This window comes from Grammomys surdaster, unplaced genomic scaffold (genome assembly GCF_004785775.1).
Source record: "Grammomys surdaster isolate TR1022 unplaced genomic scaffold, NIH_TR_1.0 125504, whole genome shotgun sequence".
Lineage (NCBI taxonomy): Eukaryota > Metazoa > Chordata > Mammalia > Rodentia > Muridae > Grammomys > Grammomys surdaster.
The window spans coordinates 505,156-519,598 of NW_021620360.1; the positions used below are offsets into that span (position 1 = coordinate 505,156).

The 14,443-nt window shown below is 46.8% G+C and overlaps 2 protein-coding genes and 1 pseudogene across 4 annotated transcripts in view; 2 read left to right on the forward strand and 1 right to left on the reverse strand.

The window, feature by feature from the left end:
- LOC114638045 (H-2 class I histocompatibility antigen, D-P alpha chain-like) overlaps window positions 1-14,443 on the forward strand; it is a 111,927-nt gene that overhangs the window by 8,244 nt on the left and 89,240 nt on the right. The gene's annotated exons all lie outside the window — the stretch shown is intronic.
- On the reverse strand, window positions 4,383-6,388 carry LOC114638048 (annotated as a pseudogene).
- On the forward strand, window positions 10,879-14,371 carry LOC114638049 (H-2 class I histocompatibility antigen, L-D alpha chain-like). Its single transcript, XM_028786409.1, has 7 exons — window positions 10,879-10,951; window positions 11,155-11,428; window positions 11,593-11,810; window positions 13,319-13,594; window positions 13,722-13,838; window positions 14,018-14,054; window position 14,371. Coding segments are annotated over exons 1-7 (996 nt in total).

The window sequence follows — 14,443 nt, forward strand, 5'->3', positions numbered from 1 at the left end:
CTCTCTCTCTCTCTCTCTCTCTCTCTCTCTCTCTCTCTCTTTCTCTCTCTCTCTCTCTCCTGTCTGTGGATCTATGTGTAGAACTCTCAGCCCTCTCCCCAGCCCCATGGCTGCCTGCCTGCATCTCACTGTGATGAGAGTGGACTGACCTCTGGAACTGTAAGCAAGCTGCAAATAAATACTTTCTTTAATGAGGTTTGCTGTGTTCATTATGTCTCTTCACAGAATTATATGGTGTCTTGATGGTTGCGATGATGACCATTCTGGGTAGGGTAGTCCATTGTGAACATTACATTGTCTGTACTTCCCATATGCTAGTTACAATGACCCTGCCTTTAGCCATTGGGTGCTACTACCTGGCCCCTGTCAACAATTAAACCCACTGCATGTAATTCATCCAATTCAGCAGTAGCACTGACAACCCCAAGTTCTGGCACAAGGAAAAGGACAACCACAAAGCTCTTCAAATGTGCTGGTGCCCCTCTCGCTGTTGTGTGTCTGATAGGATCAGTGAAGGGCATGTCTCCTGAGCCTTCCCATGGCAAAGAATTAGGTTTTACACAGCATAACCACTCTACCATCGCATATTCCCTGAGCCTTAAAATCCCTCTAGCAACACTAATCAAACAGATACTAGGCATCTTCAACTCCTTTTCAGTGGACCATATTTTGATAAGCCCTTCAGCCAAAGATTGAAACACAGTCCTAACATGTTTTTAAAATTCGAAAGTTTCCACACTAAAGCTACAATCTCCACACAGAGTTCCCATATCCAAAATCTCAGCCTGACCTGGTTTCATGTTCCTTCCACCATTATCCCACACCCTCAAAATCCATTCCCACACATATTCACCAGACTTCTGCTGAATGAATTAGCAAACTCAACAAGCTCTTTACATGTGTGCACAAAAGTGCAGGGCTCCTCCTCATGGACTACACACCCTACCTCCCCTCCTGGAATCTTCTTTGTCTGAAGTCTGGTTATAGTCTACAGACAGGTAACACAGCCGCTGAAAAACACTGGAGTTGAGAAAGGACTGCTGGATTACACACACCATATATACATATACATATACATATACATATACATATACATATACATATACATATACATATACATATACATGAACCTCAGAATGAAAGGAAGGAAATGTGCTGAGTTCAGGGAGATGCTTTTCCTCTGTTTCAACAAGAGAAGGAAAGTTGTGAATTCTTCCAAAATTGATAAAGATTACATTTGACCAGGGGAGACCTCCTGAAAATCTTGGCTGCAAAAATGAAAGAAGAAAACAAGTAGAACAACAAAACAAAACAAAACATGAATCACATCCCTCTATAGGGAAACAGCTCTGAAAATGGCTGAGATATCAATGTCTCCAGCCAGGACTTCAGCTGTTCATAGCCAATAAATCTTGTTGGCTACAAAGTCCACATGGTTTCTCCAGTCACCATTTCCTATGGCATGGGTGGATATTTATATTGTAGCTTGGGAATATAGCACAAACAGACTTATAGAGATCATAGCACAAAACAGACTTATAGAGATTAACCATACATGAGTTAATGCAGAAATGTATATTACCTATAAAAGTTTGTGTGTTTACAGACAAAGGACAAGACACCAAAGAAGACAAGACAAATAGCCTGTACGATGGAACCTCATACTGCCTCAATAGCTGTCTCCTCAAAAGAATGCATCCAGAACAACCTCAGAACATCTAGTTAAAGTCTTCCAGCCTCACAGACTGCTCCATCCAGGACTTCAGTTAAGCCCTGCACTTTCCCATCACTCAGAGACTGCACAGCAAATGTTACAGCTGGCTTTCTTAGGACTGGACCATTATCCTAATTATCTTAGGGCCCCTGAAAGACATCATCATTCCCAGAAAGCAGGAAACAATTTTAAGAGCACTAAGCTCTCACTCCCAAGAGTGGGGTGGTAGAAATTGGTGGTTGCGTGGGTGTAGAATGTTTGTCCTTGGGAAAGTAGGGTTGGTCACAAGTGGTTAAAGGTCCTGGTCAGGGAGGAAACAAAGGAAAGGTGATTAGATTCAGGAATTTCTTTCTCTCTTTTTCTTTCTTCTGTCTTTCTTTCTCTACTATCTCATGTTAGTGTCGGAGTGGGAGAAGAGATGAAAAGGAAAATAAGGGGTTTGTAGGCATTAATTTTTTCCAACCTACTTTAGTAAATGTACAGCCTCTCCTTTTGCCCACCACCCAGAAGAGGTAGTGGAAAGAAAATTTATTAGGATATAGGGGAGGTGGACCTGGTTGACAGTAGCTCTTAGGGGGCAAGCTCAATCTTCTTTGTCAGCAGTTCAGTCCTGTGGCAAACAGCAAATTCAAATCAACAGCTGCTGTTCAATCTTCTTTTCCCCAGACCCCCACCAGCTGCAGTTCAGTCCTTTCGGCAGGCAGACACCACGCCCGAACCAGCAACTGTAGCTCAATCCTGAAGAAACCACAAGGCTCACCAACCAAGAAGCCACAGGAACCTCAGCAGCAATTCTTTGGAGAGTTTCTCTCAGTGGCAGCGTTTCCACAATTGGATCTCAAAAACTATGTAGGGCAAACCAATACATGCATATCCTTAGTGAAAAACAGCAAGGCGGAGCAAGCCAGACCAAATGCTCAGTGCTTGTCTCCGACTGTCTGTGAGGTCATATTTATACTCCTTCATCACAGGTCCTTTCACATGTCTGCTGCATCAAAATGTCCTTTCACCTGTGTCTGCTTGAGCAAAACAGTCTTTCTCACGTGTGTGCATCAGCAAACCATCACTTGGTATAACTGACTTTCCAAGAAGTTTCCATGTCAGGACTATAAAGAAATGATAGGACCAAAGGGTAGATTGTTGGCTCTAATTTTAGACTAAAGAGCAACAACTACTAATCTCACATATTTTACATTCGTTTGGATTTTTGTATATTGAGAGAAATTTGAGCTTATATTGTGTTGCAACATATGGTATACATGTTTCAAATCTTGTTTAAGGTATTGCACCTCTGCAACTCAATTTAAAATGTATTGTAAAGTTCTAGTCCTTGAAAAGAAACTATTGCAAAGAGTTCAAGATAATTAAGAAAGGCAAGTTGGTAGTCAGTCAGTCAAACTTATGGACATGTCAGGTACTAGTTGTGTTAATTACAGAAATCAGCTCTCCTTAGCCTCTTGTAGATGTTTCAAAAGGTGAACAGATAGTTGATAGCTAGAAACAAGCAACATTTGCCTATTCTGATATACTATAGATAGGTGGTCTTCAAAAATCTCAGAGATCTACAGAATATGGCATTCAAAGATGTTTTATTAACACCAGGCTTTCCATAACAGTGAGACATGACCGTGCCTGGCAGCACCCCCATTCTACTTCAGAGAGGATGATGGGCACTGAAGGACCTCCATGTGGAGTTTGCTTCAAATGTGGCAAAGCTAGACACCAGCCAAACACCTGCCCTTGCTTCCACTGCAGACTGCATGCTGTCCTAACAGTGGACAAGCAGAACACAGAGGAAGCTGACTGGTGAGCTTTGCCAAGACAAGTTGGGGAAGTCCTTCAATATTCCTGCTTCACAAAAAAAAATGTCTGTCATATACTGGGCAAGTAGCCTGAAGATGGACGGCCCAGCATTGCAGGAGAACCCTGGGTGACTGTCCAGGCAGGCAGCGATCTCTGCCGTTTCTGTAGCTTTGGTAGCTGCTTGCTCTGCACTTCCTGTTTTCTCAGGTAATAGTTATCCTTCTCAGGTCACTGATGGGGTGGAAGACTAGATAGTTACAGTCTTACAGTAAGCTTAAGTTGTTTAAGATTTAAGAAAACAATTTATGGCTGGAGAGATGGCTTAGTGGTTAAGAACACTGACTGCTCTTCCAGAGGTCCAGAGTTCAATTTCCAGCAACCACATGGTGGCTCACAACCATCTGTAATGGGATCCGATGTCCTCTTCTGGTGAGTCTGAAGATAGCTACAATGTATTCACATAAATAAAATAAATAAATCTTTAAAAAACTGACTATCATTTAAAAAAATAAAACAATTTAAGTCTAGGAAGATTATTTTTTATGTAAAGAACTTCAAGCTATGATAGAAAGGGAATTAGACAAAGACCTTTGGACTCATAGGATAGATAGAACTTTGGATTCATAGAATAGATAATAGAGTAATTTCTCAATGGTTGTCAAATACAAATGAGCTAGACCTTTTTTTTTGAACCAGAAATTTTGAACGTTGTTCTTATATTTTTATATTAAGAATTAATGAACATTCTTAATTTTTAAAATGAATTCTTCTTAAGTAAACAAATAAAGAATTGATTAAAGAATTAATAATACTTTATTAAGAATTATTAATTTAATTAACTAGGTTCTTAATTTTTTGCCACTGGTGAGTTTATTACATGATTATTAAGTTGAAATAAAAAAATAAAAACTAAAATTTGGCCGGGAGGCTGGAGCCAGAGTCTGAAGAGTACTGCTCCCGGTCCCTAGACTCCCTGGCCAAGTCACCTCTACTAACTGAGCTTGACTCTGCCCAGTTCTTCAATACTTGTATCTGTGGCCTGGACATCTCTTCTGCTCTCGCTGGAGTTCTGGGCTCCGGGCACTGAGGCTTTGGTGAGAGCCTCATAGACACCCATGGCCTGAGAAGAAGGACAAGAGAGAAAGCTGTAAGAACACTCTGCAGCTTTGTCCCAAACCACACAAAGGGGCTGCCCAACTCTTGTTTCTTCTTTTTTCTTTTTCCTTTCCATCCTTTCTTTTTTGAGACAAGAGTTTCTCTGTGTAGTCTTGTCCTAGAACTTCCTCTCTGTAGACCAGGGTAGCCTCGAACTCACAAAACTCCACTTGCCCATTGCCTCTGGATTAAAGTTATGTACTACCAACACCTGGCTTTAGTTTTTTTTTCTTTATCATCATTCTTCTTCTCTTTCTTTCTTTCTTTTTTTTTTTTTGAGACAAGGTTGTATTGTTGTGGAGTCTAAGTGGCCTCTAACTTGTGAGCTTCCTACGTCTCCTCCTGAGCGCTGGTATTACAGGCATGCACTATCATACCCAGCCCCTTGGTTTTCCTTATCCTTCAAACTTCAGTTTTCTGAGCCTTGCAAACAATTCTAAGAATCTTACAAATCATCAAAGCAGGGTGACTCACAACCCTGACACAGGTATCTGCAGGAGTTAATGGAAACCTTCATTCTTGGCTTCTGACACTGTTACTGCATGCTTATCTTCAAAGAGCTCCAACCTGAGCCACCATACTCGTGACGTCGCTGGGATTGGAGGGCAGTAGGACTGTGTTGGAATCCTTGGCCAGTTCGGAGAACGCACTGACATACTGCTCAGCCACAGTCAGAGAAGCTGCTGCATCTCCATTCTATAGCCACAGTGGATAAAAATCAGGGGTCAGAGATTTAGGGAGAGAAGAGAAAGGTTACATTTCTGGAAAAGGGGCTATACAAATCCTAACACAAAGCTCACATAATCTAGCTTAATGGAGCCACAATGACAGGAACTCCCCACACGGACAGAAGAGAGAAGCCCTTCTACTGTCTATTCCCATCCCCCATCCCCACCTATCCACCCAGCCTCTCACATGTTGAGTCAGAGCCCCAGCCAGAATTCAAATCGCTTCAGCTTTAGCCTTGGCTTTGGCCAGAACTGCACTGGCTTCTCCTGCTGCCTGATTTATCTGTTCAGCCTTTTCTGCTTCGGAGGCCAGTATTTGGGCCTGTTTCTTCCCCTCTGCCACATTGATAGCTGACTCTCGTGTCCTTTCAGACTCTAGAACTGTGGCCCGCTTCCGCGCTCTGCCTCTATCTGCATCTGCATAGACTCTTTCACTCGGGGCGGCACATGGATATCCTTGATCTCATAACGCAGGCATCGGATATCCCAGCAGTCAGCAGCCTGGTTGATAGCATCCACAATGTTGGCATTCAGGGACTCGCGCTCCCGAAAAACTTTGTCCAGGGAGAGTTTGCCAAGCTCTGATCTCATAGTCGTCTGAGCTAACTGGGTGACAGCGTACTCAGGGTCTTCCACACCATAACTTGCCTTGTAAGGATCCGTGATGCGCAGATAAAGGACTCCATCTATTTGCAGAGTGACATTGTCAAGAGTTACAGCTGACTGCTCAGGCACGTTGATAACAATTTCCTTGAGACTCTGCACATACCGGATTCTGTCTAACACGGGGATGAGGATGTTCAAGCCAGGTTCCAGGATCCGGTGGAATTGGCCCATTCGCTCCACCACCCAGGCCTCCTGCTGAGGCACAAACAGTATCACGGTGTTTCGGGGCAGTCCAGAAGAGGCGCGACGGAACACGGCCAGAAGCCTGCACGGAGCCCCTCAGCAAAAGGGCTCCAGTGCCCCGCGCCGCACACGCAAGCATTTCCCCACAGCTCCAGTGACCTCCGGAACCAACGAGTGGTGGAGCAGAGCGGCCTCTCGTGAAGCCTGAACCCGGTTCTTAATTTTTGTAATTACACTTTTATACTTGTTCTCATTGTAAATAGTTGATGATGTCAGAGAAAGAGCCTTTTATAGGACTAAAGGGGGCAATGTTGAGGTATTGCTGTTGTACACTGTGTGAAGATGAGTCTCCGTCCTACCTTGCCTACCTAAAGCACATTCCGAGTGGTAAAATAAAAGGCCTATGTCCTATAGTAAAGGAGAGTAGAAGGCAGGACTCAGATCAGAGAGAGGAACTCTGGGAAGAGAGAAGCATGGGGGATTCACCACGCACACTCGGAGGAAGCGGGATGTGTGAAACTGAGGAGAGGTGACCAGCCACATGGCAGAACTTAGAATAGTATAAATGGGATAACTGAATTATGAGATAGCTGGGAACAGGTCTAGCATAAAGCCTAGGCATTCATAAATAAATGTAAGTCTGCTGTCATTATTCAGAGCAAGGGCGGGCCAGCAGGAATGTCCCACAGATGCAGCAAGAGCAAGCAGACAAAGAGCAAGCCTTTCCTTCCATGTCTTCATGTAGGCTTTCAGCAGAAGGTGTGGCCCAGATTACAAATGGGGGAAGGGTTCAGTCAAATATTCTGGATTACAGGTGTGTCTCCCTACCTCAAAAAGGATTGATCAGAAATCGATCTTCCCATTTCACATTAAGCAAAAACACCTCACAGATGTTATCCTCCATTTTGGGGTTTTAGTTAATCCCACATGTAGCTGACATCAAGGAATCAACATCACAGTCCCTGTCAGAGTTCTGGAACTGCTCTGTTTGGGGCTTTGCAGCTCCTTTTAGCACTCATGGCTCTGCCTCCTGCCTCCCCTCTTACAGGGAGTTTTCTTCCTACGGGTGGAAAAGCATGGAAAGTTCTTCTGGATGTAAGTTTGATGAGCACAGGGCAGCATGAGACCTGAGACCCCGGGACAGCTCAGCCAGCCTGGATCCCCTTTACCCTCAGCAATGTGGGCTCAGTCTGAGTCCGCTGTGGTTCTTCCACCAGGGGGCGCTGTTGCACAGAAACGTGATGCTTCTCTTTCATCTTCAACAGGTGAGACCCTGGAGGGTCTGCAGTGGGAGGGAAGATGGGGAAAGGGGACACTTTTCTCTGCAGGAACGCTCTGGATGTTGGGATGTCATGATCTGTTACAAGTTAGCTTTCAAATGAGTGGAATTTATCTTGTTCATCTGGAATAAAAAACGAACATTACCTCAAGTGCAAAGATGAACACACACTGTATCTTCTTCCTAGGATGAGGCTGTGATCCACTGTGCACAGTAGGTCCATAAAATAAAATATATTTTGCATTTTTAATTTTATGGGGTTTTTGGAAATCGTCATCTCAGTATGCTCTATTTGAATCACCCCTTCCTATCCTGCTACAGAGCTCTCTTCATTGGCTGGTGGTACAGTATTGTCTAAACAGCCCTGTGCCCTCAGCCCCTGGCCTCACACTCTAGATGGGGAGGAGAAAGAGAGGAATGGTTGGATCATTTTACAAAGTGTACTGTTTTATTTTATTTTCATGAGATGTACTCATTTTTGCATATGAGTATGTAGGTGCACCAGCATTGGATCCCTCGGGAACTGAAGTTACAGATGGTTGACAGCCCCCATGTGCTGATGGAACTCATCCTGAATCCTCTGCAACAGCAACAAGTGCTCTTAGCCTCTGAGCCATCTCTCCAGCCACTATTGGAATGTTTACATAAGGAAACCACACAGCTGATTCACAGCATGCTGCCTGAGAACTGTGAGAGAAACTAGAGGGACAAGAAAAGACAGGGTCAGTGCAGAGCTCAGGAGGGAGGGGTGCTGGGCACTGATGGGGTGAGGCCTGAGGGACAGAGACAGAGAGGGGTGGAGCAGGAGGAGACAGAGGCAAAGGGGGAGATGCTAACTCAGCAGAGTCTCCTGTTTGAGGGTATTTCTGTCAGACAGCACTGGGCACAGCTGCAGAGCCCTGATGGTATCTTACATTTCATAGTGAACGCTGTGCTGGTTGGAATGAGAACAGCCACACAGGCTCACAGGAATGAATACTTCAGATCTAGCAGATGGAACTGTTTAGAAAGGATTGGCATGTATGGCCTTGTAGGAGGATGTGTGGAGGATGCCACTGGGTTAGAACTGAGGTTTTAACAGACTTCCACTATTACCAGTGTCTCAGCCTGGTGCTTGCAAAACAAGTCTTGAGTTCTCAGCTGTTCCTCCACCACACCTCTCCTCTGCCATCATGGACTCAAACCCTATGAAACAGGAGAAGAGATTAGATATTTCCTTTTATAAATTACCTTGGTCACAGTGTCTTATCACAGCAGTAGAAAAGTAACTAAAGCTAGTGTGGTGACACATGCCTTCCATCCCAGTGTGGTGGACTGAATAGGTGGTTCCCATAGACTCATGTGCTTGAAAGCTTGGCCCATAAAGAGTGGCACTATTAGGAGGTGTGGCCTTGTGGAAATAGGCATGGCCTTGTTGGAGAAAGTGTGTGACTGTGGGGGTGTTCTCTGAGGTCTCATATGCTCATGCTCTGCCCAGTGTGGAATGAGAGCCTCTTCCTGGCTGCCTTTGGATCAAGATGTAGAAGTCTCTGCTCCTCTAGCACCATGTCTATCTGCACACTGGCATGCTTCCTGTTATAATGAACTAATTCCCTGAAACTGTAAGCCAGCCCTATTAAATGTTTGCCTTTAGAATGGTTGCTTTGCTCCTGGTGTTTTTACACAACAATAAAGGCCAAACTAAGAAACCCAGCATTTGGGTTGGAAAAGCAGACGTATTTCATTGACTTCAAGGTCAAGATTGGTCTGCATAGTAAGGTCTAGGACAAAACTGTGCAGACAGACCTTGTCAAAAACAAAACAAAACAGAATAAATAAGAGAACAGAGACAGATCCTTTCTGCAGATCTGCTTATTCCCCAAAACATCCTTAGGTAAGTCGAGATGAAATCTAAGAGCATCAAGTTCCCATGGAAAATACTCACAGCACCTAATAAGAGTGGTTCACGGAAACAGGTTCTGCTGAATCCTGGTGGGGCTGCTGGGCTGCTGTGGAGACCTGCATGGGGAGGTGACTGGAAGTCACACCTGTGGTCACACATATTTGTTGCTCTGTGTGATGAGTGACTCTCATCAGGAGTCCCCGCCCACCTCTGCTCTTCTTTCCTATTCAGTTCTGTGGCTGAGGTGTGAAGAGATCCACAGAATCAAGAAATGTATAAATTTAATCTTTCCCCACACTACTGATCGGGATGAAACCTCACATCACCAGTGTGTACTCTCTGCCATGAGAATCATCTTTCTTCCAGTGTCCACACTGCACAGGCCTGAGGATGATCACATCTGGTGTCCCCAACACCTGTGACATTCATGACCTCATCAGCTCATAGTGTGAGTGAAGGTCAGAGAGGGACTAAGAGGGTCACAGATTACATAACTTCTACCACACTATCATTATTCTGTGTTATAGTTAATTACAGTTCCTCTCCTACTGTGATTTAGTCACTAAAGCAACTGTACCATGGAAGTGGGGACACAAGGAAAGTCCAGTGTAGACCGGGATCTGTGTCCTGCTCTATGTGGTCTCCACATGGGTCTCTCTTCAGTAGACAAGAGGGTCTACTGTTCTGAGACAATGACCCAGGTCCACATGGTCAGTCTTAAGACACAGAATGAAGATTCTTGTTTAAAAAAAAATACCGACCTGGAGCCACAAACTCGTCATCTAGGAAGTAACACGAGGAATCTGTGTCTAAGCACAGGGCTGAGAAAATAGATTCTGAGGGAAGAGACCAAGTCTCCTCTTTACTCATGAGAGTCCTGCACACAGGCTTGTGTGAGCCCAACACTGCAGGTGAACAAAGGCTGGTCTCTGTGGAGTCCATGTGTGGCTTGCGGGACAGTGCCTCTGTTGAAGGAGAAGCATCTCTCCACTGCATTCTCAACTGCTTGTGTTGTCATTGTATTCCTGGAAGTGGCTTTTCTTCTAGAAGACTCCAGGGTCTGACTTCTGAAGAGAAGAAGGAAGAGGAAGGGTGGAGGAGAGGACACAGAGAGTCTGGCCTGCGGGTCTCTTCTGGTGTCCAGACAGCACCTGGGTCAGAACTCTGAGACGCCATGACAAATGACGCTTTGTTGACAGCACAGGGTTCAGGCAAAGTCTTAGTCTCCAGGCGGTGAGGTCAGGGGTGGGGATGCCCAGAGATGGGGATTCCCCATCTCCCCAATTTCAATTCTGTTCCTAACCTAGGACAGGTCCTTCTGCCCAGATGCTGATAATGCAATGGCACATTGCCCTGATAATGCATCTGGTCACATTGGTGACCAGATCCTGGGGAACCAAGCAGCGTCGCCTCGGGCTCTGGTTATAAAGTCCACGCAGGCCACGGGACTCAAACACCCTGATCCCAGATGGGGGTGATGTCGCCGCGCACACTGCTCCTGCTGCTGGCGGCCTCCCTGGCCCCGACCAAGACCCGCGCGGGTAAGTGCGGGGTCGAGAGGGAAACGGGCTCTGTGGGGAGGGGCAGGGGCGGCACCGGGGAAGCCGGGTCCCTGTGCCATCTACTGAACCCTCCGCCCCTTCTCCACCCGCGTCCCGAGCCCCGCGCCCTGCTCCCCTCCCGGCCTGTGCACCCTCCCGGGGTCCCCGGAGGAGGTCGGGGTCTCACCGCGCGCCGCCCGCAGGCTCACACTCGATGCGGTATTTCCACACCTCCGTGTCCTGGCCCGGCCTCGGGGAGCCCCAGTACATGGAAGTCGGCTACGTGGACGACACGCAGTTCGGGCGCTTTGACAGCGACGCGGAGAATCCGAGGATGGAGCCGCGCGCGCCATGGATGGAGCAGGTGGGGCCGGAGTATTGGGAGCACCAGACACGGATCGTCAAGAACAGGAAGCAGTGGTACCGAGTGAGCCTGAGGACTATGCTCCACTACTACAACCAGAGCGAGGACGGTGAGTGACCCCGGGTTGGAGGACACGACCCCTCCACGTAGCGACACAGGGGCCAGGGAGGTTCGGGTTACAAGTCCGAGGTTTGGGGACAGAACTGACCTGGGACTGGTTTCTCTTTCAGTTTGGAGAAGTCCGCGGGTGGGCGGGGCTGACCGCAGGGTCCTGTAGGCTCTCTCATAGGCTCCAGCACATGTATGGCTGTCATGTGGGGTCCCTGAACGAAGACCTGAAAACGTGGACAGCGGCAGACATGGCAGTGCAGATCACCCGAAACAAGTGGGAGCAGGCTGGTGCTGCAGAGGGAAAGAGGGCCTACTTGGAGGGCGAGTGCGTGGAGTGGCTCCGCAGATACCTGGAGCTCGGGAAGGAGACGCTGCTGCGCACAGGTGCAGGGGCCGCGGGCAGCTCCTCCCTCTGCCCTCGGGCTGGGGCTCAGTCCTGGGGAAGAAGAAACCCTCAGCTGGGGGATGCCCCTGTCTCAGAGGGGAGAGAGTGTCCCTGGGTCTCCTGATCCTCATCACAGTGACTGCACTGACTCTCCCAGGGTCAGCCTTCTCCCTGGACAGTTCCCAGTCTGTCTCAGGAGGGAAGGAGAGAATTTCCAGACTTAACAGCAGGGGCTCCCTGCTGTCAGCCATGGCCTCTCCCAGGCCAGGTTCTCTGCCCGCGCCCACTGTATGTGGACACTGACTCCTGTCATGCTGAGTGTGTCAGCCCTTACACCTAAGGACCAGAAGTGTCTTTTACCTAATAGGAGACATGGACTCCCCTACACTATGATGGTTCCCCAGTTTCTAGAACTTTCCAAAGAATACATTCTCACAGATCTCTCCCTGTCTGTGAGATTTGCATCCCTTTAACAACCCAACTCTATCTATTCCTACAGTGGTGAAGGTCACATGAGCCTTTAGGGGTACCCTGGAGGAATGTAAACTGTGGAATTTTTTTTCTTTTTTTTCTCTTTTCTTTTTCTCATTTCTTACCTTCTTTTGTTTTGGCATTATTTTGCTCTTGGTCAGTTTTTGTCTGCACTGGAGTGATCCTGTTTCTCCATGCCCTTGTATTACTATTTGTATCAGTTTCCACAGACTAGATGATTGGACAAGTTAATTCAGGGTTTCCACTAAAGGAGAGATTCTTGTGAATTTAGACTGTTTCCTGTCAGAACTAAACATCCAGAAGCCTCCTGCTCTTCCTCTGTTCCCACAAGTTACAGTGCTCCCCCTAGTGAATCAGGAATTGAACTTTCTGAGAGAGGTCTTCTGCAATCCAGAGCTGGAGAGGGAAGATCCACACACCCTGTGAGCCCACTGTGTTCCAGTGAGTGCTGCACTGGGGTCCACAGCACACTCCAGGGATCCTGTGTAACACACCTGTATCTTGTCACCCCAGAGGCAGGGGCTGGGAGTCATTTTCTCTGCCTGAGTCTCAGAGGTTCACCACATTTCTGCTATACACTTTGTGATGGCTGCTCACTTGGACTGACATTTAGGCTGTTCAGCAAGATGACCACAGTGGTTGAGTCTCAGTGGTAGCCACCTTCCAGGAGCATATGGCCATAATTTCTAATTTTGATATGAACTCAAACACATATATAAATTATATATTACCATTCCATCTTCCATTCTTTGACTACCTATCTCATGCTATAGAACATCACATAAGGTTGGCCATGTAACCCACTGGCTTGTATGGATTCTCTGCTAGCTTCTGAGTCCCCCAGAAAATGTGCAGTTCTGTGCTGAGTAGACCAGCTCTGCCTGCAGGTCACTAGTGTGATGACAGTTGAAATGTCAAACACAAACATAGTTCAGTGTCCTCATTGATTTAACCGTGTCTTGTGTAAATTTCAGTTTGTCTTGTTAATTGTATGATTTCTTAAATCCTCCACACAGATCCCCAAAGGCACATGTGACCCATCACCCCAGATCTGAAGGTGATGTCACCCTGAGGTGCTGGGCTCTGGACTTCTACCCTGCTGACATCACCCTGACCTGGCAGTTGAACGGGGAGGAGCTGACCCAGGACATGGAGCTTGTGGAGACCAGGCCTTCAGGGGATGGAACCTTCCAGAAGTGGGCATCTGTGGTGGTGCCCCTTGGGAAGGAACAGGATTACACTTGCCATGTGTACCATGAGGGGCTGCCTCAGCCCCTTACCCTGAGATGGGGTAAGGAGGGTGTGGGTGCAGAGCTGGGGTCAGGGAAAGCTGGAGCCTTCTGCAGACCCTGAGCTGGTCAGGGCTGAGAGCTGGGGTCATGACCCTCACCTTCATTTCCTGTCCATGTCCTTCCTAGAGCCTCCTTCATCCACCAATTCAAACATGATAATCATTGCTGTTCTGGTTGTCCTTGGAGCTGTGGCCATCATTGGAGCTGTGGTGGCTTTTGTGATGAAGAGGAGGAGAAACACAGGTAGGAAAGGGCAGGGTCTGAGTTTTCTCTCAGCCTCCTTTAGAAGTGTGCTCTGCTCATTAATGGGAAACACATCCACACCCTGCATTGCTACTGTCTCCAACTGGGTCTGCTGTCAGTTCTGGAAACTTCCTTGTGTCAAGATCTTCCTTGAACTCTCACAGCTTTTCTTCTCACAGGTGGAAGAGGAGGAGACTATGCTCCAGCTCCAGGTTAGTGTGGGGGACAGGATTGTCCTGAGGCCATTGGAGTGAAGCTGGGGATGGTGTGAGCTCTGGGAATCCATAGTAGTTTCTCCAGAGAAATCTTCTGGGGGCCTCAATTGTACCTTGATATGAATACAAACATATACAATACATCATTTACATATCATTTACGTGTCATTTACATGTCATGTGCATATCATATGCATATCACATACATATCATATACATATCACATACATATCATATACATATCACATACATATACATATCATATACATATACATGACATATGCACATATACATTTATTTTGTTTTACCCTATGCAGGGACACCTCCCAGAGCTCGCCCGCGCTCTCTCTCTCTCTCTCTCTCTCTCTCTCTCTCTCTCTCTCTCTCTCT

Excerpts from the sequence above, each read along its gene's own strand:
- LOC114638049 (XM_028786409.1), top strand. The coding sequence starts at position 10,879 with ATGGGGGTGATGTCGCCGCGCACACTGCTCCTGCTGCTGGCGGCCTCC. Across the intron at positions 11,429-11,592 it reads AACCAGAGCGAGGACGGTGA|GCTCTCTCATAGGCTCCAGC; the intron begins GTGACCCCGGGT and ends AGGGTCCTGTAG. Across the intron at positions 13,595-13,721 it reads GCCCCTTACCCTGAGATGGG|AGCCTCCTTCATCCACCAAT; the intron begins GTAAGGAGGGTG and ends TGTCCTTCCTAG.